The sequence below is a fragment of the Fistularia commersonii genome, chromosome 19, assembly GCF_037954325.1.
Source record: "Fistularia commersonii isolate RoL2024-O1a breed Wild chromosome 19, RoL_Fcom_v1.0, whole genome shotgun sequence".
Taxonomy (NCBI): Eukaryota; Metazoa; Chordata; class Actinopteri; order Syngnathiformes; family Fistulariidae; genus Fistularia; species Fistularia commersonii.
Genome location: NC_141302.1, coordinates 13,480,422 through 13,503,637, shown reverse-complemented (window position 1 = coordinate 13,503,637; position 23,216 = coordinate 13,480,422). Strand labels below are relative to the sequence as shown.

General features: G+C 43.8%; 1 protein-coding gene across 1 annotated transcript; it reads left to right on the top strand.

Annotated features, from left to right (window-relative positions):
- The first annotated feature begins 2,522 nt into the window (after positions 1–2,522).
- mtm1 (myotubularin 1) lies at positions 2,523–19,043 on the top strand. Its single transcript, XM_086166007.1, has 16 exons — positions 2,523–2,587; positions 3,230–3,308; positions 4,131–4,203; positions 4,326–4,420; positions 5,000–5,110; positions 5,434–5,535; positions 8,046–8,129; positions 9,491–9,640; positions 13,677–13,862; positions 14,345–14,527; positions 14,592–14,747; positions 14,836–14,883; positions 16,312–16,404; positions 16,479–16,592; positions 16,680–16,856; positions 18,531–19,043. Exons 2-16 carry the CDS (start codon positions 3,255–3,257, stop codon positions 18,723–18,725), a joined length of 1,821 nt encoding a protein of 606 aa, XP_086022133.1. The 5' UTR covers positions 2,523–2,587; positions 3,230–3,254; the 3' UTR covers positions 18,726–19,043.
- Positions 19,044–23,216: the final 4,173 nt, after the last annotated feature.

The following is a 23,216-nucleotide window of genomic DNA, read 5'->3' as shown; positions in this document are numbered from 1 at the left end:
GACGACAGGCCACTCCTACAAAAACAAAAAAAGGGGGTGGGGGCGTACACACACGCGCACATACACGTACACACACGCACGACAGTGTTATTTCACATTATCAGCCTTGCTCATGGATTGAGTGTGGCAGATATTTTTGAAATGGCGCCAAATCTTTTCCACGTGGATCAGGTTTGGACTCTCACACTGTGTGAGATGATCTGCAGAAACACTGGCAGCCTCATGTCTCGACAGGTCGGGGGAGAAAGACAGCCGGAGAACCAAAAAATGAGATGATCAGTGTCGTGCAGTCGGGGGAGGCAGAAGAGGCCATGCCTCGCTTGCAAATCATGAAAAAAAGATTTATCAGTGATTTGCACTGTGAAGGTATTGATCATTTTGATTGTTTTTGATTCAAAATTGCTTGATTTTCACATTTAATGTTCAAAAACTGAGAAGAAGCCGCAAACTGTGAAGCCTCAACATAGATTGCGTACTGACAGCTGACTGCTAGCATGCTCTGCACTAAGACCGTAGTGCCATCTCTCTGTATGCGGCTATTAAAATGTTTAAACATATATGAACTACCTATATGAGCTATATTTCCAATGAACAGTATTTTTTTTTGTCAAAAACTGTATACGCGTTACTAGTTTCTTGAACTGAGCGATCATAAAACGCCTTCAAAGAGCCACTAGGTGAGGCACGCAGTTCTCCTGCCTCATGGTAGGCGTGCCTCACCAGCCATGAACCTCACCGCACGTCAGATACGGTGGTGGGTATGAGGGTTGGAATAGACACACACAAATTATCTGTTGTTATTGATAGCAGTGGTGCTAACGGTAAATAGAATAATAGCTTTAATATTTATAAAAGAAGTAACTAGTGCAGAAGATCAGGCTCGGGCCTTCTGGGAGCCTGTGAAACAAGAGAGCCCAGGGATTCAGGAGATCTAAAGTTACCATCATGCATTCATGAAGGGACATGAGTGCAGACAGAAAAGGAAGAGTGGGAGCGAGGAGAGACTACGATGATAACAATAAAAATTCAAATCAACTTCCTCTATCTAACTTTAGTTTCTGTATACTATTCTCTCACACTGACTAACTTCATGTCCTTTTTTAATAATAATAATAATAATAATAATAATAATAATAATAATAGTAATAACAGTAGTAACAATGAACACAGCAATAAAGCGTTTTAGTAAGGGAGAACACCTGGTTGACAGTAAAATGTCAGTTTAATAAGCAATAGCTGTTGTTCCACTCCACACAAGCCTGCAATACAAAGAACTCTTCCCGCTCAATTCTAGGTAAAAAAAAAAAACAGAATTCCTTGCATCCCCAGCCACACCCACAAAATTCCCAGCAACCCCAAAATCATTAAGCATAAGCATTAACGTAAACCCCAACATTCGTAACTCACTGCAGTGTATAACAATAATAATGATTATGTACTTATAATAACGCTAATAAATAATTATAACTAATGTATAAATCAAAATCAATTCAATCTAGAGCAGCGGAGAGCATGGAAAAGAGGTGAAGAGACGTGTTCAAGCAGATTGGAATGGGTGGAGAAAAATGTCAGGGGTATGAAGAGATAAGAAGACTCAGCCAGAATGAAAGGAAGGGGGAACAAGACAGTGGTGAGACCAGTGATGCTGTATGGACTAGAAAGTTACAATGACCAAAAAACAGGAGGCAGAGCTAGAGGTTGCAGAGATGAAGATGCTAAGGTTCTCTTTGGGAGAGACGAGGATGGATAGGATCGGGAATGTGTCTATCAGAGGAACATGTTAGATGTTTTGGAGAGAAGGCCAGAGAAGCCAGACTGAGATGGTTGGGTCATGTACAGAGGGTGGATAGTGAATATATTGGTAGATGGATGCTGGAATTGGAGCTGCCAGGCAAGAGGTCTAGAGGAAGACCAAAGAGAAGATTTATGGACGTAGTGAGAGAGGATATGAAGGTAGTTGGTGTGAGAGAGGAGGATACAGAGAATAGGGTAAGATGGAGAAAGGTTGATTTGCTGTGGCGACCCCTGAAGGAAATAGCTGAAAGGAGAACACGAATATAAATCAAAATAAATATATAATTTCTTAACTTAATTTAATTTAGCAGCTGTGGTCTGTATGTGTGTTTCCACTTGGTCCAAAGTAACAGCATTGAGTCGGAAGAAATAATTTTTAACAGGAAAATTATTAGAGGGTTTTGGTGCTTCAGGGACACCTCACCCCCTTCACACACAGAACCACTGCCTCATATTTCGAACGCTAATAATTACAGTCTGTTCACGTCTCACATTATCCACAAACATTCTTGCAACAAATATTTTTCAATTATTTTTTTTTTTGGATAAGACACATATTTTATGTAACTATTTGCTTTCACCGCAACAGTACACACCTTGTTTATTGTATTGAACTATTGTACTCGGCTACTTAAAATAAACTACATTTCCCATCATGCTTTGCGAGGGCCCCGCTCTGACAATCAGCCAATCAGTAGCATGACAGCCCGGCACATGACGTAGGGTGAGTTCCTGCTGTGGCTCGGGGGGGAAACAGATCGACGCTCGGCCACGGGAGAATCGCACTTTGCGGGTACGTCCACGCATTTGGCCGCGACTCGACCCCCGCGGTGGGTGTCGAGCGTCGGTTCGGAGGCGTTCCGCGGCCGTTCGGGGGTGCCGGACACGCGAAAAGCGGCCGGATCGACGCCGTAAAAGCGGCGATCGGCGCGCCGAGGCCTCCTCGGCTTCCTGGCGGCGGCTCGGCGGCGACGCCGCGGAGGAGTTGCAGAAAGTTTGGGTTCCGGAGGCGCCCGCAGGAGGGGAGCCGTCTCCGGTGCCTAGCGTTCGGACCGCGGGGTTCACGGTCGCCGCCAGCTCCTCGGACCCTTCTGGAGCGGAAGGAGCCGGATGTCCCTGTCAGTGAGCCTCCCAAACACGCCTTCCTCCGGGTGGTACTCTACCACCGCCCCCCCTCCCCCGCCGCACCCTCGCGTCCCCCCCCCCGGGTGTCGCGCCTGTCCTCCGGCCAGGTGTCACTCCGACCCCCCGGTGTTCTCGTCGTCGGTCGTCCGCTCGCATCCATCTCATAATAAACCGTCAACGATCGTGTTTATTTTTTCCCTTTTTTTATGAAAGTTAACAATGAAATGTTGCAGGAGGATGGATGTAGGTAAAGTGCAAGTCATCTGTTTATCTTCTGGGCGAGGTAACATCTACCCTATCTTCTCCCCAGCCTGTGGAAGCCCCTCTCTTGAGTGATGGCCTCGCCAGTATCCGTGTTCTCCAACGCCCTGGACCCCCACGTCTCCAGTGTGAGTGGCTTGCAGAAGATTATTGAGAAGATGCGTGGATCTTGATGATTCAGCTCTGTTTTACATGGTGGACACACCGATGCATTCTTGAGCATCTTCTTCTTGAGATCATCCAATCATCTGTCTCCATCTCCTCTTCTCTCACACCAAGTTCCTGTCTTCTTTCCCTCCACCCATAAACCTCCTCTCTGGTTGTCTACTAGACCTCCTCCAACCTCAGCTTCCTTCTTCCCGGATCTTCACCATCTTTCCTCTATCCATCTCCAAACCATCTCAGTGTGTCTTTATCTCCAGAACATCTAACATGTGCTTACCCTCTGACGGGCTCATCCCTGATCCTCTCCATCCTCCTCACTCCCAAAGAGGAACCTCCACATCTTCATCTCTGCTGCCTCACGCTCTACCTTCTGTCTTTTCCTCATTATTTCCAAACCAGAAACCATGGCTGCTTCACCTCCCTCTCCTCCACCTTTCCTTTCATACTCTTCTATCTCCCCTGACACTTTTCTCCATGTCCTCCACTTCTTCTCCACCTTCTCCCTTACTCTGCACCCTAAGTACTTAAAGTCCTCCACCTTCTTCATCTCCGCTCCCTGTAGCCTCTCGTTCCTCTTGTGTTCCTCTCACTCACACGCATGTATTCTGTCTTGCTGCCGCAGATCACAGTGTCACTTCCTCTCCTCAGCATGCGGACGCTCAAGTGTGTTTCCCTCCCTTACCTTTACGGAAACGTAGCACTGGTTTGCACGAGGACAATGGGGAAAACCAGGGATCCCGGTAGCAATTATTAATTTGTGCATGTGTGTTTGTGTGTGCATGTAGAGCTCCAGGGAGTCCTTAAAGATGGAGTTACTGACCGATGTGACCCTGCTGCCTGGAGAGGAGAGGATCATCGGTGAGTGAATCACTTTAGCCAACGTGAACACACACACACACACACAGAGGCTCAACCATACAGTCATTCATTCATTCATTCATTCATTCATTCAATCTCTGATATTGTCTCTTGTGTTTCAGATAAAGACATCATCTACATCTGTCCCTTCAACGCAGCCGTCAAAGGCAAGGTGCTGATCACCAACTACAGACTCTACTTCAAGAGCTTCGACACTGTGAGTGTGTTTAAATGGCTTCAAAAGCTTGCTTTTTTTTTTTTTAAAAAAATTATTATTGATTTAATTCATTCATATTATTTACACATAACATGCATATCTCTCATACTCACAAAGGAGCAGCAAACGCATATTTGTTAAAACACATGATTATCATTTTTGCATCAAACTTATCTTGACGTCAGATTTTTTTTCTCCCCTCAAAGAATTAATTAAAGAACTCATTTATATATATATGATGCTCAGATAATTGATTCGTCTCGCTTTTACTGTTCGGCCTCCGCTCTCTGCTTGCGACCGACTGCCTCTGCGCACGTTCGTCTTGTAATGTTGCCCGTCACAGCCCCACGGCACGTGATGGTGCGGGTATGATCGTTGGAAAAGTGAGACTTTCAAAACCATTGTCACACACACGTAATTATCACATCAGACATTCTGCACAGCAAAATTCAGGAGATTTGAATCACCGCCCGTCCTCCGTCAGTTAATACAGTCTCAATTTGAAATAAACGAAAATTTCACAAAATTAAAAAAAAAGCACACATTATAAGACGGATAAGTAAAGTTTGTTTTTTCCAGGACGTGGCAGTCGTTCTGGATGTTCCTCTGGGCGCCATCAGTCGGATAGAGAAGATGGGTGGGGCTTCAAGCAGAGGGGAGAACTCCTATGGCCTGGATATCACTTGCAAGGTGTGTGCGTGCATGTGTGTGTGAGCGTGAGAAAACAGGAGCATTTTTTTCCCCTTTGTTGTCACTGCAAACAAACAATCTTGTGTCCATGTCTGAAACTACAGTGCTGTGAAAGCAACCTCTTATGACGAGCATCCAGAACCAGAAAATGGATTGAAAAATTATGAATAAATTACATTTATTTTTACAGTTTTTCCCTGAAAGACAAACAGCAAAAGACTGACTTTTTGAGGATTCGGCTAAATATGTCTTTATTATGACCTGAATATTTAAACATTGTGAGATTCCATTCTAAATGTGAGCATGTGTGTGTGTGTGTGTAGGACATGAGGAACTTGAGATTTGCCTTGAAACAGGAGGGCCACAGCAGAAGGGACATCTTCGAACTGCTCTTTAAACACGCCTTCCCTCTCTCCCACAGCCTGGTAAGGAAAGCGCCTTCTTTGTCTCTGTTTTGGAATAAAAGATGTCACGATTGCAATAAATGCTGACCCCTTTCTTTGGGGAAATATGCAAGTGGAGGTAAATCAACATTTTCTTCGACTTCATGTTGAATATAAAGCACAAAAAAAGAGAAAATGTCACAATAGACATCTACTGACAAACTCTTATGTTGCTGTTTTCGTGTTTCATCTCCATTGTATACAGTGTATCAAAGCTTAGCAGAGAGCTATGCTAGATTAAGATTGACGGGGTCTTGTTGAGACCAAAACAAGTTTCAGGAGTCCACTCCAAAGATCTGTTTTTGACTACGAAGTAGCTGCAATTCTAGCTCCCTGGTTCTCCACCTTCTGTATGTTGATGCTCCCAACAGGATGTAAGGGTGCTGCCATGTCAGGCACAGATAACTTGCTGACCTCTTTTGGAAGCCACCACTAAAATGGAGACTTTGGTTGTTTTGATTCTGCAGTTGAACCCCCCCTGGAGGTGTGAGTAAAAAACCTGGTTGACAGGGGTCATCAACCAGACATCCCCTCTAGCAGCCCCCCCTCCCCCCACTCGGTATCTCCATGTAGATCCAGCAGACTTTTGTACAAGTCACTTGTATTTATTTTTCCTTTGGTTGCACAAGTAATTAGACTTCTGAGATTAAAATATCCGTTTTGAAAGAAGTAACCAAGTATGGATTATGTTTGCAGATGACATTGTGATCTTATTGAGAGTAGGGTGTAGGCGGAGGAAAATCTACAGAGGGGGAGGCATGCTCTGGAAATGACAGTAATGAAGGTTAGCCGCAGCAAAACAGAATGCATGAGTTTGAATGGGAGGGACCCAAGTAGAACAGTGAGACTACAGGGAGTGGAGATAAAGAAGATGGAGGAGTTTAAGTACTTGGGGTCAACAGTCCAGAGGGTGGACGAGAAGAGAAGACATTTGTACAACCAGGTTGGAACAGGTGGGGTAAAGTGTCAGGGGTAACAGAAGAGCATCATCCAGAATTCAAGGAGAGGTATAGGAGACAGAAGAGAGCATAGCCACGTTGTCTGGAGGCAGTAGAGATGAAGATGTGGAGGTTCTCTTTGGGTGTGAGGAGAATGGAGAAGATCAGGAATGAGTCCGTCAGAGAGAGACGGCACATGCTAGATGTTCTGAAGATAAAGACACACTGGGATGTTTTGAACATGGGCAGAGGTAGGTAGAAGGTCTAGAGGAGGTATATGGACAGAGGGAATGGGACAAGAAGTGAGTTGGTGTGAGAGGTCCTGGGTCCAGCAACAAAGCAGGACTTGGATCAGACAGACTGTTTGCCTTCTCACATACCCAAATTGGAAGTCTCCTGGAAGAAGTATGGTGTCCCCAGGTGGTACTCAGCCCAGGACATCACCCAAGGATTCATAGAAGGCAAGATTCTCCAAAAGGCAATCTGACACTCAGTGTTGTTAGATCTTCTCTATACATAACGTTGTCACAATAAGAAAACTCCCACCGAGAAAGAAAAATTCCAACAGGCCGAAACTGAGCCAGGCACTCATGGGTATCCTCAAAACCACTGATGCCTTCAACACTGACAACACTAGTTCCAAAGCAAATGCTTTGTGTGGAGGTGGGACCAGGAGTAGAAGGCAATGTTTCATGCCCAAAAGATCCTCGAGATTGCACCTGGGATAATATGACCAGCTTCTTACAGCTGACTTCTATTCCTCTACGCTGCAGATGGATTGTCCACAGGGTTGTGGCTCCTCTTTGTTTGGTTACAGCTTTACAAGGCGTTTATTATTAGTCCACAGCTTCACACCCTTTTCTTGGGAGTACCCAGCAGATGCTGACAGGTCATGAACCCGTCTTTTATTTTCAGCTGATGTCTTTTGTAATGTACCATATTTTTTGCATAATAAGGCACACTTAAAATCTTTTAAATTTTCTCAAAAATCGTGCGCCTTATAATCCAGTGTGCCTTATGTATGAATTGTTGTTGTCCTTACTGACCTTAAACCAATTTTTTTGTGGTGCACCATGCTCAAAAATCTGTCAAAGCCGCACCACTTGATTGATTGACGGACCATTCCCACCTGACACAGGGACATTGTATTGAAGCCGTATCTCCATATGCGCCCATCTCACCAATACTGTTGAAAACCAAGTGAAGAAAACTAATTCCGAGCTTGCCGTCATTCCGGGAGGATTAACCAAAGAACTCCAACCGATGCCCATGCTAAAGTATCTGTCCCAACTGTGGCTCGAGCTTTCAGAAAGCTGGCATCGTCGCTGAACAGCCAAGTAACAGCAACACGACTGACTTGGAGAATGACGAGGGGGAACCCGGCATGCTTGATGCTGAAATCACCCAACTATTGAACTATTGTTTTATATACCGTATTTTTTATCATGCGCCTTATATAGGGGCGCGCCTTATGGTCAACAAAATACGGTAATACTAGCATATCACAAGAAACACCCTCCATCAAAGTAATTCAAGCACTCTCCCTCCATCTAGTCTCTGTTTGCATACGTGACGCAGGAGAAGTACGAGGACAACGGATGGAACATCTACAAACCGATGGAGGAGTTCAGACGGCAGGTAATGAAGAGATTAGCCCATGAAAAACAATCCAAAAAGTGGTGATATGAAGCAAGCCTCGTTTGATAGAAAGCATACATATGGAGAACTACGTCTAATGATGTGATACAAAGCAACCAGATGTTCACCTCTTTACCGCTTACTAATACTCTCTCAGCTTAAAGCGTCAGCAGACCAGGACCCCACTTCACCCTTTTTGTGTTCTAAATATGCTAAGCTAAGCTAAATGTGATCACATTTCTAAGTAAGTTGTTGCGTAATTGGAGTTATAAACAAAGGCATTTGGATGTACATTTCCATGATTTACCGACTATAAGCCGCTACTTTTTTCACACGCTTTGAACGCTGTAGCTTAAACAATGATGCAGCTAATGTATGGATTTTTGGGGAGCAAATGAGCTTCATGCCACCAAAACATTTAGCCTCATCACATTGGACCAATGACATTACCGTGAAGGCTGTTCAGTTCCGACACTGAAGAAGACAACTTTAATGGTTTTAGTGCAAAGGTGGAAGACGAAGATAGGGATCAGCTGGAGTAGGACAAAGCGGAGAAACAAAACAGATGGATGACTGAACTTTCCCTCGTGTTATTTATTATTAATCTTTTTCATCAGCCATGTTACTGGAACTGTTTCAGGCACTGTTCAGAAAAAAAGCATTTCCAGTACATTACCAGTATGTATTTTAATTTAAAGTAAAATAACAAGTTTCTGTGTAAATATCTCATGTTACAACGTGGACACCTGCGGCCTATAGACAAGTTTGGGCTATGTATTTATGCATATATTTATTTTGTTATTTTTAGCAGGTGTGGCTTACATTCAGATGCACTCAGATGCACTCTAGTCCAGAAATTACAGCATATCCTTGAAATTTGTTAGACTTCTAATGACTTATAAGGTCATCAGTAGATGGTCTTTAAACACTTGCTAATGCAAGGATTACAGGAAGTAACAAATCATCAATGAAAGTATTTTTGATCTCACTCTGAACTGAAGAAATGAAATGACCTCAGAAATGATCTTTTAAGGCTTGGCCTCAACTTAGAAATATATAGACAGCATTTATGAAAGATATAACACATTGTAAAGTAAAATTTAATTGATTTGAGCAATCAGTCTCCTAGATGCACCATACCAATGTTTCTTTATGAGTTATTCATCGCGCTCCTAAATTAAATGTTCAAAAACCTGATGTTCTGATGTTTGTTATTTCCGTGTTTATCTCTCTGGTTTGGAAATTGTAGCTATTTTCTTGAGACTCTGAGAGCGTGTGTCACCTTCCAGTAAGAAAAATAAAAATATAAGCATTGCAATAAATACTTATACAGCATGTTCTTCTCATATCTGCTTTCCCAGGGTTTACCGAATAACAAGTGGAGAATCACATTCATCAATAAGATTTACGAGCTGTGCGACACCTACCCCACTGTGCTGGTTGTACCCTTTAAATGCAAAGAGGAAGACCTAAGGAGAGTGGCTGCCTTCAGGTCACGAGGACGAATCCCTGTAAGTACAACTTCATGACATGTGTGTACCACAGTGCTGACTGAACACAACCCTCATAAAGAAGGATAGGGGGAGAATTTACTGCATAAAGACTGTCAGTAAGGGACGAGAGTGAATTCAAGGATTTTTATTGTCATTCCAATCTGAGAGAGTGGAATGAAATTAGATTCCTGAGGCCTGGGAGACAACCAGAAGCAGCGATACTGATATAATGCAATGAGATGTGTGTGAGATACAGTGGGGAGAACAAGTATTTGATACACTGCTAATTTTTCAGCTTTTCCCTCTTGCAAAGCATGTAAAGGTCTGTAATTTTTATCATAGGTACTCTTTAACCGCGACTGACAGAATCTTAAACAAAAATCCAGAAAAACACATTGTATGATTCTTAAGTAATTAATTTGCTTTTTATTGCATGACATAAGTATTTGATCACCTACCAACCAGTAAGAATTGCAGCTCTCACAGACCTATTAGTTTTTCTTTTACAAGCCCTCCTGTTACCCACTCATTACCTGGATTAACCGCGTCAGTTGGAACTGGTTACCTGTGTAAAAGACATCTGTCCACACACTCAATCAAACACCAACCTCTCCAACCTTGCCAAGACCAGAGAGCTGTGTAAGGACATCAGGGATAAAATTGTAGATCTGCGCAAGGCTGGGCTGGGCTGTAGCAGTGGTCCCCAACCTTTTTACCACCGCGCTTGACAATTTCATTTGTCAATTTCGCTTGACTGTCCTTCCTGTTTCTTTTTTTTTTTTTCTTTCAAAGTACTCTAGGGGCTTGTCTTTTTTTTGATCCCGGGTGCTTGGTCTCTAAGTGGCGAAGCAGTTTTGACGGCTTCATTGCCTTGTTAGAGAGCCGTTTTCCGCATATTATGCAGCGTGGGCTTGGTATGTGGGAAACACCTACCGGGATAAAACCATATTTCAAGCAGGATTCCTGGTATTGTCTGTTAAAAGCTGTCTTTTTCTTGGAAGTAGGCTCTTCTCCTGTCTCTTCAGTGGGTCTTTTCCCCTTTGCAAAGAAACTCTCCAAAGACGTCTGTTTCTTACTCATTTTTCTAGCTTTCGGGTTCAATTTTGGCACCCAAGTGACCCAGACGTCACCGGGAGAATAATTTTTCAAAATAAAATCAAAATAAAAGATCATCCAGATTCAGATGATACATAATCCGGAAATAATTAATTATTTCTTGTGCGCCCTGGTACCAATTGATCCACGGACCGGTTCGGACTACTGGGCAGGACAATAGGCAAGCAGCTTGGTGAGAAGGCAACAACTGTTGGCACAATTATTAGAAAATAGAAGACGTTCAAGATGATGGTCAATCTCCCTCGGTATTGGACTCCGTGCAAGATCTCACCTGGCAGGGGATCAGTGATCATAAGGAAGGTGAGGGATCAGCCCAGAACTACATGGCTGGACCTGGTCAGTGACCTGAAGAGAGCTGGGACCACAGTCTCAAAGAAAACCATTAAAAACACACTACGCTGTCATGGATTAAAATCCTGCAGTGCATGCAAGGTCCCCCTGCTCAAGCCAGCACATGTCCAGGCCCATCTGAAGTTTACCAATGACCATCGGGATGATCCAGAGAAGGAATGGAAGGTCATGTGGTTTGATGAGACTAAAATAGAGCTTTTTGGTCTAAACTCCACTTGTGTTTGGAGGAAGAAGGAGGATGAGTACAACCCCAAGAACACCATCCCAACCATGAAGCATGGAGGTGGACATATCCATCCCATCTTTGGGGATGGTTTTCTGCAAAGATTTTCTGCATCTCAAGGTAGAAAATATTATAATAGAAAATTTTTGTATGGAGCTGAAAATCCATATTGCCTAGCGACTGCCACGAAACCTGAAGGATCTAGAGAAGATCTGTACGGAGGAGTGGGACAAAATCCCTGCTGCAGTGTGGGCAAACCTGGTCAAGTACTACAGGAAACATCTGATCTCTGTAATTGCCAACAAAGGATTTCTGTACCAAATGTTATTAAATTCTGTTTTTCTGATGTATCAAATCCTTATGTTTTGTAATACAAAGCAAAGTAATTCCTGTAATTTCAATAATTTCTAATTTCGACTATTTTCACGTAAACTAAGACGCGGCTAATATATGGACTTTTTTGGGTGGGGGACGCTAACGAGCTTCACGCCGCTAAAACGTTTATCCTCGTCACATGGGACCGATGAAATGACTGGGAAATTTTGAGTCCGTTCAACTCCGACACCGAAGAAGACGACTTTGACGGTTTTAGTGCGCAGATAGCGATTGGCTAGCCGGCGCGGCTTATATTGATGTGTGCTCAATAGTCTGGAAATTACGGTACTTAAAAATCATACAATGTGTTTTTCTGGATTTTTGTTTTAGATTCTTTCACTCATGGTTAAAGAGTACCTATGATAAAAATCAGCAGTGTATCAAATACTTGTTCTCCCCACTGTATGCACAGGGGGACAGATATCCATCCATTGTCATGCTGGATCAGGTTGCCGGGGCAGCAGCCAAAGCAGAGAGGCCCAGACCTCTCTCTCCGGCCACTTGGTCCAGCTCTTCTGAAGGGATCGCGAGGCATTCCCAAGCCAGCCTAGACACTGTCCCTCCAGTTTGTCTTCCCCGGGGTCTCCTCCCGGTTCAGCAGTCTCACCGCTGTGGGGATGAAGCTGTTCTTTTGACTGGTGGTCCTTCTCTAGATACTCCACAGCCTCTTCTATGAATTAAGGGTGCCAAAAGGTGTGTGTGCAGGGTGAGATTTCCCCTGAGATTTCCTTCCTGACCAGGGAACCACGGCTGTTGCAGGAGAGGGGGTCGGTGACTCCTTCTCCTGAAGTCAACAGTCATCTCTGTGGTTTCCTCACGATGATGCAGAGGTTCTTTTCTCTGCACCAGCGCTCTTGGTCTTCCACTTCTCCTCTGTATTTTGACTTGTTGTTGGTGATGCGTCCTACCACTTTTGTGTCGTCAGCAAACTTCTGCCTCTCACAGCTAGAAGGTCCCTGGTTGGAATCCATCAGGGGGCCTCTGTGTGTGGTGTCTCTGTGTTCTCCCCGTGGTTCCTCCGGGTTTCATCATATAGTCCTTAAACATGCAGTGGTTTCAATAGAGACGCTAAATTGTCCAGACATTTGAATGAGAGTGAATGTTAGTCACCACATGACATGTGAATCAGACGGTGAATGGTCAATTGTAGTCAGAGAGTACATGTTGTACGTGTTGAATGTTGTATATTTATGTGATGTGTGAATGAGTGAGTGAATGGTCATGTTTACATTATGTTAGGTTGAGTGTGAATGGTTCTATTTATCAATGGTTAATGTGTGAGTGTCTGTCTACATTATGTGTGAATGAGCGAGTGAATGGTTGCATGTCTATGACGTGGGAATGAATGAGTGAGTGAATGGTTATGTCTAAATGATGTGTGAATGATTTTATTTATAAGACATGTCGATGAGAGGGTGAATGGTTGTCTATATGATTTTTGAATGAAACGTTGAATTGTTTTGTCTACATGACGTGTGAATGAGTGTGTGAATAGACATGTCTGTATGACACGGTTAGAGGTAGATTGGTTATATGTCTTGATAGTGAGTGAGTTAATGGTTGTATTTTTATGGTATGTGGATGAGTGAGTGAATGGTTATACGTTTCTATGGTGAGTGGATTAGTGAGTGGATGGTTGCAAATCTCTACATGTGGTCCTCCGATTGAATGATCCAGGTTGAACCCCACCTCACACACTCTGTGACAGCTGAGATAGCCTAACCCTAACCCCCTTAGTACAGTCAAATGAATGAATGAACAAATTCAGTCTGGTGAATAGAAAGAACACCTGGTCCTCAGAAAGCCCCTTTTGTGATGTGAATATAATCAGAAATTCCCAACTTTAAACATCTGCTCGACCTGTCAACATAAAAAAAGTGTCTATAAAAGATGCCTTTTTTTGTTTTTTTTAACTGTCATGGCTGCAGAGTACGACAATTGTCCGGTAAACCCCTGCCGATCTAACCGACGCCTCCGACATCTTCACAGGTTCTGTCGTGGATCCACAGGGAGAACCAGGCCGTGATCGTGCGCTGCAGTCAGCCTCTGGTCGGGATGTCCGGGAAAAGGAACAAGGACGACGAACGCTACCTGGACCTCATCAGGGAAGCCAACGACACCACCAAGCTCACCATCTATGACGCCCGGCCCAACGTCAATGCTGTGGCCAACAAGGTGAGGCCTCATACAGATTTCAACCTCCAGTCACAACTGACTTTTGTCGTAATGGGCAGTTGATTTTTTTTTTTTTTTTTTAATTCTGATACATATATAAAAGTACCTGACTTCATGCTAACCACAGCAGCACAGTAGGGTTAGTGCTTCTTCCTCACAGCTAGAAGGTCCCTGGAGACTTTTCTGTGTGGCGTCTCCATGTTGTCCTGCATGGGGTTCCCCTCCAGGTTCCTCCCGCAGCCCAAACACATGCAGGAGGTTCACTGGAGACCCTGAAGTTTCCAGGTGTATGAATGCTAACTGTATAAATGGCAGAAAAAGTTTGATCAAGCCGGCTTGTTGTTGTACAGCTCCTTTTCTCTTAGGAGAAGAGAGAAACAGAATTGATTTGCAACACTAGTGATTGGATGTTTGCACACAAAAACATTAAGTTTTTTTCTGTATGGAGACGCAGACTTTCAAATGTTCCTCTGAACCCTCAGGCTACTGGAGGAGGTTATGAGGGCGACGAATACCAAAACGCGGAGCTAGTTTTTCTGGACATCCAGAACATCCACGTCATGAGGGAGTCCCTAAAGAAGCTCAAAGATATCGTCTACCCCAACGTGGAAGAATCCCACTGGCTGTCCAGTCTGGAGTCCACGCACTGGCTGGAGCACATTAAGGTAAATATGGAGTGTGTTCGAGATGCAGAACCTCAACGGGTCTGACTCGCGTCTGTGCGCACAGCTGGTTCTGTCCGGCGCCATCCAGGTGGCCGACAAAGTGTCGAGCGGGAACTCTGTGGTGGTCCACTGCAGCGACGGCTGGGATCGGACCGCTCAGCTCACCTCACTGGCCATGCTGATGCTGGACAGCCACTACCGCACCCTGAGGGGGCTGCAGGTCAGTCACATGACGCAGGCCTCGACGCGACCTCTTATAAGGGAATATTAGATTATTAAATATATTTTCACTTTCGCTGTCCACCAAGGTGCTCATTGAGAAGGAATGGATCAGTTTCGGTCACAAGTTCGCCTCTGTAAGTACAACTCTAGACTCTCAACGAATGAATATATGATGTACCTTTCTCTCATTCCCCGCACAAGGCATTTCTTGCATTTCTTTTTATATTTTTATATTTAGTATTCTAGTGTATATATTGGACATAGTTGTTTTTATTTTGTATCCATATCCTGATTTGCATATTCTTATTCTATTATTAATATTTTCACTCTTTTATGCCTTCTAATACTGCTATGACAATTGAATTTCCCCATCTTGGGATCAATAAAGTATTTTATCTTATTTTTAAGGGATCACCGGTTACCAACACATTATTAGACATCCTATTTGATCAATATTTGGACCAACTACATATAAAACAATGCAATCTCTTAACCTACCTTTGTTGGTATAAAATTGGAAAAATAACTTTTCACTCTTAGCCCACCATTGCTGTTTAAATTATAATGCTGACATCATGAGATTGGTCTGGGCTCGGTCCCGTTTATTTCACTGTACGGTGCAGAAACATATTATCTGTGCAATCCTTCCCGTTTGAACCCGAGAGACGTGAGCGAGGATAACGGCGAAGACAGAAGTCAAAATGAGCTTCAAAATGAAGACGAACAAGAATGCGAAGAGGCAAGAATCGGCCAAAGTCCCTGAGAGAGACTGTACGTTGCAAGGAGCTCCACTTTTTGTCATCGGCTGCTCACTGTTGAATGACGTCAGTCGTCAGCTTTCTTCGTCATTGTACCTTTGCCCGGCTCTTTTTTCATCAAATGGTTCTTGTGCAGTAGCGTGTCGTCGACGTCCTAGTAGGAGAACATCCAGCGTCTCTTGCCTGTGGTGTTTCTTCGAGCAGACTTTGTTCATTTCCCAAGGACCTTTTGATATGCTTGTGAAAGATAACCGTAGGTACGGCGTCTGGCTTTAGTCCCCATTTAAAACTTGCAGCACCTGTGAGCTCTTTCAGCAGTTTAGCTCGGCTAAATGCATCCAGAGAGAAGCGGAGAGAACACGGCTGTGGATCCTTAGGAAGATGCGTACATCCACAAGCAATTCCCCACTCTTTTCTTCTCTTCTTATCCCTTTGGAAAGCTGTGTAGACCAGCATCAGTCCCTTTGTTTCGCTTGGACTGGAAATTGCACCCAAAAGTAGCACAATAGGGCATTATTAATGTGTTCTGTAGAGCGAAATGAAATACTAGCGGAAAGCCAAAGTTAAAACAATGCGACCAATTTACGTCATCAACACAACATGCATTGCGCTAGTAAAACAATGGCTGTACCCATAGGCTAAAATACATTATAAATTGCAATTTGTAAAGAAATAACAATTCTTCATGCTTTTTCAACAACACATTCTAGTATGAAACAGTAAAGTATATTTATGCCAATTAGTCCTCCCAGTTTGGGTTCCCTTTAAAACCCGAGGTGTGTGTGTGTGTGTGTGTTTGAACAGAGGATAGGCCACGGTGACAAGAACCACGCGGACCAGGACCGATCCCCGATCTTCGTTCAGTTCATCGACTGTGTGTGGCAGATGACGAAACAAGTAGGTTGCCATTTGGCGTACGAGATTTGCGTGAAAGGCCGCGTCGGCGTCGTTGACTCGCATTGTCCTCTCAGTTCCCCACAGCCTTCGAGTTCAACGAGCGCCTCCTGCTGACCATCCTGGACCACCTCTACAGTTGCCGCTTCGGCACGTTCCTCTACAACTGCGAGAGCGCGCGAGACCACAACGTAAGACGTTCGTGAATCACAGCTGTAACCGATGTAAAGTGATGGGAAATGTAAACCCCGGCTTTCTACTGTTGCCACTCTCTCCAGGAACTCAGGTTGAAAACGGTGTCTCTGTGGTCGCTGGTGAACAGCAAGACTGATATTTACCTGAACCCTTTCTACACCCCGGAGTCGGGCAGGGTCCTCTACCCGGTGGCCAGCATGCGCCATCTAGAGCTCTGGGTGTCGTACTACATCCGCTGGAACCCTCGCATCAGACAGCAGGTAGAGCCCTCGCAACTCATCTTAGAATGGAAATACAGTGGAAAATTTACTTACAACTGTGTCAACTTACGAGTTTCTCAAGATGGGAGCTGTCGTTTTGGATTTTCTTGCTTATGATACAAGCCGAGATCTGAGTAAGGAGCACGCGGTATGAGCGTTTGACATCGACGTAGCCGCTACCGTCAGTGAAAACAGCAGGTAGAACCCACACAACTTGTCTGTGATTGGAAACACAGAGGAACCTTGACTTAAAAATGCATCAACAAGAAGCGAGCCGCCGCTAGGTTGCTTTCAGATGAGCCAGATATGAGTCTTGTAGGTAGCCCAACAAGAATAGGTATCTACTGGCTCCAGAAGGTAGCCCAATAAAAATCATAGGAAAACGTAATTGAGGTGTGCATGGTATGGACTCATTCATGAAGAGATAGAGAAGTTGTTGGTAAGATACCGTGACTGAGGGCATCATCTGTGAGAGGACAGAAGATATTTATCCGGATTCGGTGCAGCAGACTGTGGAAATGTTGATGAGCAAGACATCGGAAGAGGCATTCAAAGCTGGTCAGGGACAGTTTGATCATTATAAAAAGAGGACCAGCATTGACTTCATCGCTAAATGAGGTTTAGCCACAGAGTGTAGCAAAGTGTGCAAGTTACATTTAGCAACACATTGTAGCATTAAGTGTGTTAAGGTCATATGAGTTATGAGAATATAACTCATATTAACTCATATTGAACATGTAGCTCAGTGGTAGAGCGCATGCTTTGCATGTATGAGGTCCCGGGTTATTCTATATAAGTTAAGGGATAGACTGCTAAATGAAAAACTCCTCCAACCTCCTCCGCATTGTTGTCAGATATTCATAGTAATTAGACGTGATGAAAATTTTAATACAGTATTTGTTATCAGTGAAGTACCGTAATTTCTGGACTATAAGCCGCTACTTTTTTCACACGCTTTGAATACTGCAACTTAAACAATGCAGCTAATTTATGGATTTTTTTTTTTCTGGCCTAACAAGCTTCATGCCGCCAAAATATTTAGCTTTGTCACATCAGGCCAGTGAAATTACCCTGAAATTCCGAGGCTGTTTAATACCAACTCTGAAGACGACGTCTTTCATGGTTTTAGTGCACAGGAGGAAGACGAAGATAGCGATCAGCTTAAGTAGGACAAAGTAGATAGAAAATGAATGGATAGATGGACTTCGTCTTTTGTTACTCATTGTTAATCATTTTTATCAGCCATATTTCAGGCACTGTTTGACAAAAAAGGATTTCCAGTATGTTTGTGGATATAACCAGTATGTATTTAATTAAGAAAATTAAGAAAAATGTTTCTGTGTAAATATCTCATGTTACAACATGGACACCTGCGGCTTATAGACAGGTGCAGTCTATATATGTACACATACATTTATTTATATATATTTAGGTGTGCTCAATAGTCCAGAAATTACAGTATATTTTTAATATTTAAAACAAAACCGGGGTCGGGGTGTAAATTAATATTGATTGGGAAATGTAATTGTTATACTCGCGCAAACCGAGTTATGAGCTCGGTCACGGAAAAAAACGAAATTCCCAAGTTAAGGTACCACTTTAAGATTTTTTTTCTCTCGAATATATCCTCATATAACAAATTAATGTGTGTGTGTATGCGTGTGTGATTTGCAGCAGCAGAGTCCCGTGGAGCAGCGCTACAAGGAGCTGCTGGCGCTGCGGGACGAGTACTTGAAGAAGCTGGAGGAGCTGCAGCTTTCTGACTCCTCGCCGCCCCAGCGCCTCACCAACAGCTCCGCCCCCAACGCCTCCACCTCTGGGCCCCCAACGCCGTCACAGCAATACACGCATCTACAGACGCCCTTCTGAGAACCGCAAAAACACACACACACACACACACACACTTGTCGACTTGCACTTGCTTAGGCTCACATTCTGTCAGTCTGTCACTCGCAGGGAGTTCATTAGCATTAACAGAGAAGCTGCTCGGGGAGGGGGTGGGGGTGGGGGGGCGTGCTGACCACACCTATTATGCAATATACGTCACAGTAACAGCCTTGTCACATGACTTTTTTTATACACACACACAGACACTCATCATCGAACAGTGAAGCCTTAAAGATTCCCGTGGCTGTTAAACCAAGGGCTTTGAACGCACCCTCCATGTCGCCCCCTTCCCGCACCCCCAATGGGGCCCAGATCAGCAACGCGCGCCTGAACATTGGGTCTTCTCCACAGTGTGGAGGCCGGCCGTCAACCCCCCCTCCCCCGATAGTGACCCTTCATCCCCTTTTCGATTTGGCTCCCTTGAAACAACGCGGTGTATCATCGCACCGGACAACGATGTCAAAATACCTTTTGTAGAGTAGCTTTTTTTTTTTTTTTTTTGCTTTCTTAATAAAACAATATATTTAACACTCCAAGACAAGTCGGCAGAATGAGGTCGTATTTTATTTTATTTTTTTTATCCCCGCCCCACTGACCCAAAAAGCACACGTCCCCCAAAAAGGCTCAACATTTCACTATAATGATGTTGGCTTGTGTTGAAGCTCCGCCCCCTCCCCCACCCCAAAACTGACTAACTCGCTTTTTGACACTTTGCTGCTACGGAGGAGGCGTCTGTAAATATCTTCCGTGTCTTGTGACTTTGTCTGCTACCCCGCCTTTTCAGGGCGGAGTCGTGTTTTCTCCAGCCAATAAGCGGATGCGTTGGGCGTTAGCGCGATTTTTGTTTAGCGTGGGAATGAGCAGTCAAGCTTGGACTATAGAATTCCCCAAGAGGAGACCAGGATGGAGACCTGGTCTGCATCTGGACCCGGACATGGTCCTCAAATCGGAAAACGTGGATCCTTTTTTTGCTAAGACAACTGTCGTATCCTTTCCTCTGTCATTGGTCCTTCACTTCATTCAGAAGTGCCAACCATGGAAGTCCATTGTTTGCTTGAAGGAGAAAAGAGTGACTGGATGAGCCTTTTATATTATATTGTTTATCTAAAAATTCATTCATTCATTCTCTATACTGCTCAGCCTGTTGTTGAGTGAATGTTTTGCTTTTTTTTTTGACTGTAGCAGGAAATCCTAACCTGCCTAACCTGCCAGGAGCAACAGGCAATTTGACCCTAAAAGATGAGGAAAATGGTAAAAGTCACATTTTAGAGTCCTAAAATAAGAAGGATCCTTCATGTTCAGGCAAAAGCTCACCAAATCCTCTAGAGAATTGAAGATTGGCTTATGTAAATAAAGCCTGGAGTTGCAGAGGAACGATTTTTGGTTGTGAAAAAAGAAGAATGTGGGGGGGAGAGTTAGAAATTTGAGTTTTTCATCACAAAGCTCCTGGAAATGTCCATATTTTACAATTGTAAAATGTTGCGGCAGGAGCGGTTACCTTTAATGGATTTATTTCAGTTTCATACCTTGATTGGTGACAGTAACCTCATTGCCACCAGCAGGACGTCTCTTCTTGATCTCTTCGCATGGCTCGAATGGACTTCCACGAAAAATCATCCGAGCCAAAAAGCAAATACCAGTTTGATCTGTGTTTGTGAGGCGTTTCATTTCTACCTGCTGCAGCTGCTGCAGGGTGGGCAAAGGACGAGAGGATTTCCACGATCCATTTACCCCATTCACATTTGGCGCGGTGGTAGATCTTTTACCTTTGGGTAACCTTTTACCTCCTCTAGTCAGGGTCATTTCTGGTTGTTCAAAAATTCTTCTCACTTCAAATAGCAAGAAAGCAATGGTGCTTTAAGGTCTCTGCACTGTTTGTGAGAGGCAACAACTTTATTTGCACTCCCAGGGCTGCAAGATCAAGAACAAGGTTCTTTCTGGCCATTCTTACTTTGCAAAAAACTCAGGTGCAGAACTCTGGGGGAGTCCTTGTAGGTGCAATCCACCTCTCATACCCTAAGCATTGTGGGCATCTGACAAAAACAAGTTTGCAATGACAGCATGTTGACAGAGAGAGAGAGTGAGTCATTTCACGGTGTTCAATGCCAGCGTGGAGCTGCTGCAGTGAAGTGGACAGTGCTGGGATGGACTTCCTCCCACCGCTCTTCTTCTTCTTTGTACACACAATTTGGCATTTGCCAGTTTGTCTTTCGGAACATGCTCTCCGCCAGGCACCTTTTTCCAAGAGTTACTGTCTTCATTTTCCTTACTAGATATGTTACATAGGTTTTCCTCATTTTATCATTTTGACCTCAAAACAATCACTGTACAACCTCCTGGGAGGAAGAAGTCTTGCTCAGATGATGTACATAGAACAAGTAATTTTGTTCTGGCAGCCCTGAGAACCAGAGCGAAGTTTTCACATCTTATGGAGGACGTAAAATCCTTCGCTGGCCGATCACATTCGTCTTTGGCCTCTTTAGATTCATCATCTAGCTTCAACACCTCACACCTGAGGCAGACACCAGGGAGATGGCATCCACTCCTCTTCTGTTGCTGTCGTTCCGACCAATGCAATCGTGCTTCACATCAAGTGGATGTCGGTCTTATCACAGTTTGGAACGGAGGAACTCTTGTTGTTGAGAAGATCATCTGCTCCGGATATAACATGCCGCCACCTGTGGCGTCCCCTCGGCTGCATCAGCCATAGATCCGCCATCGCCATCAACGGCAATACAACAGACCTTCGACTTGTTTGTGGTAGACCACCTCACAGTTCAGCTTGTTTGATTTTTTTTTTTTTTTTCGTTTTTCCCCGTGAGGCGGTGAGCCTGACCCATCGGGATCGGGGACTCCACCATGAATCTTGTGCCTTCTAGAAACCCTTCTTAGACATTTATTTGCCCGGGGTCCACTGCTCTGTGGTTCTGATGGGAGTTTTGTTGTGCAAGTTAGAGCGATTCATTGAAAGGGGTGTGTGTGTGTGTGGGTGGGGTGGTGGTGGTGGTGGTGGTGGGGGGGGGGGGGGGGGTTGAAATCGAGAAGTAACGTGAAAATTAGCAAGAAATTTCCCGAGATTGCTGAAAAAAACTACAAAAGGCCCAGTCCAATATGTGCCAGAAGTAAAAGTAATGGCAGATCCCAAAGAAAGCAGGCACTTTCTGATTTTAAATTCAAGAAAAAAATCATTTTCTTTTAGATTCAAGAGGTGATTTTTTTTTTTTTTTTTTTTTTTTTTGATTTTATTTTTTTGGCCAATTTAATTCTCAAAGTTTGAAGAAATAAAAGCAGAATTTTTGGGGGGAGGGGCATGTTTACCATGTTGGCAACGGTAATTACTAATATGTTTAAAAATTAATTTCTTACTAATTTTTAGGTACTTTCTGGATTATCTCGAACAAAAGTAGCCACGAGGGCTCTGCTGCTGGGACCCCTGATGCAAACCTCTGCAAGGGGTTACGTTAGTATGGCCCTCTTGCACAAAGGTGGTCAAACATCGATCGGTTACATCTGCACTTTTTATGGCCTCGAATGAGGGCTTAAAAGTGGGGGATCCACTTAAAACTTGGCGCAGCTCACCAACCAAGCCCCGTTAGTCTCCCAGTGCCCACCCGACATCGCTGGTCGTTACAGGGTGAACCCTGGGCGCTCACATGAAGTTCACCTGTTCTTCCAAAACACCCCCTCCCCCCCGGTGTGCTTTTCAAGGTTTTGCGGGTAAGAGACGGACGATGGCAACTTGACTGCAGGCTTTTAGGGAAGAAAAACAAATAAACAAAAAAAGATCTATTTTTGTTATTTTTTTGACTTTGTAAAAGCACCATGATGTAATTACCTCAATCAAAACCTATTTTACTGTCTAAAAAAAAAAAGCTCTATTGTTGTAAGATACAAGTATTTTATGTATTGTAAAAGCTTACGGTTTTATAAAAAGGAAAGTAATGTTGGTCCAGGCCGATCGGTATAAATAGTGCGTTTCTGCTCCGTCAAGTTCAGTTTTGTTTGGTTTGAAGGGCATTTGTTGGGGTTTCTCACTCAGATGTAAGCTTCTGGATTCTGTTCTCTTTGCGAACCTTAACCATTTCACCTTCCCCCTCTTAGGTGGGAGTTGGTCCTGAATAATGTTGTTTTCTTTCATTGTACATTTCAGAATGACTCATTAACGAAGGGAACTATAGTTCTTGGGGCTTTGTGTCATAGTATAACCTACTTCTTCTAAGAGTCCACAAGAAATGTGTCCGGGTCATTGGCACGCAAAGGGAAGTTTGCCAAAAGTCAGATGACATTTCAGATTTATTTCTTTAATCATGATATATATCCTTTCTACAGTTTTCTTGGGTGACTTTTGTTATGTAAATATTACTGATTAAATTAATTTAAGGATTTCTGACTCTGTCTCTGTGGTCTTTGTTTTCGAATTATTCACAAACTATAACAAATGAAAACAGTGCTGTTCCAAAGCAATTTATACTG

Coding starts and splice junctions, on each gene's coding strand:
- mtm1 (XM_086166007.1), top strand. CDS start 3,255: ATGGCCTCGCCAGTATCCGTGTTCTCCAACGCCCTGGACCCCCACGTC. Junction 9,641..13,676: donor GGTCACGAGGACGAATCCCT/GTAAGTACAACT, acceptor ACATCTTCACAG/GTTCTGTCGTGGATCCACAG. Junction 16,857..18,530: donor ACCCTCGCATCAGACAGCAG/GTAGAGCCCTCG, acceptor TGTGATTTGCAG/CAGCAGAGTCCCGTGGAGCA.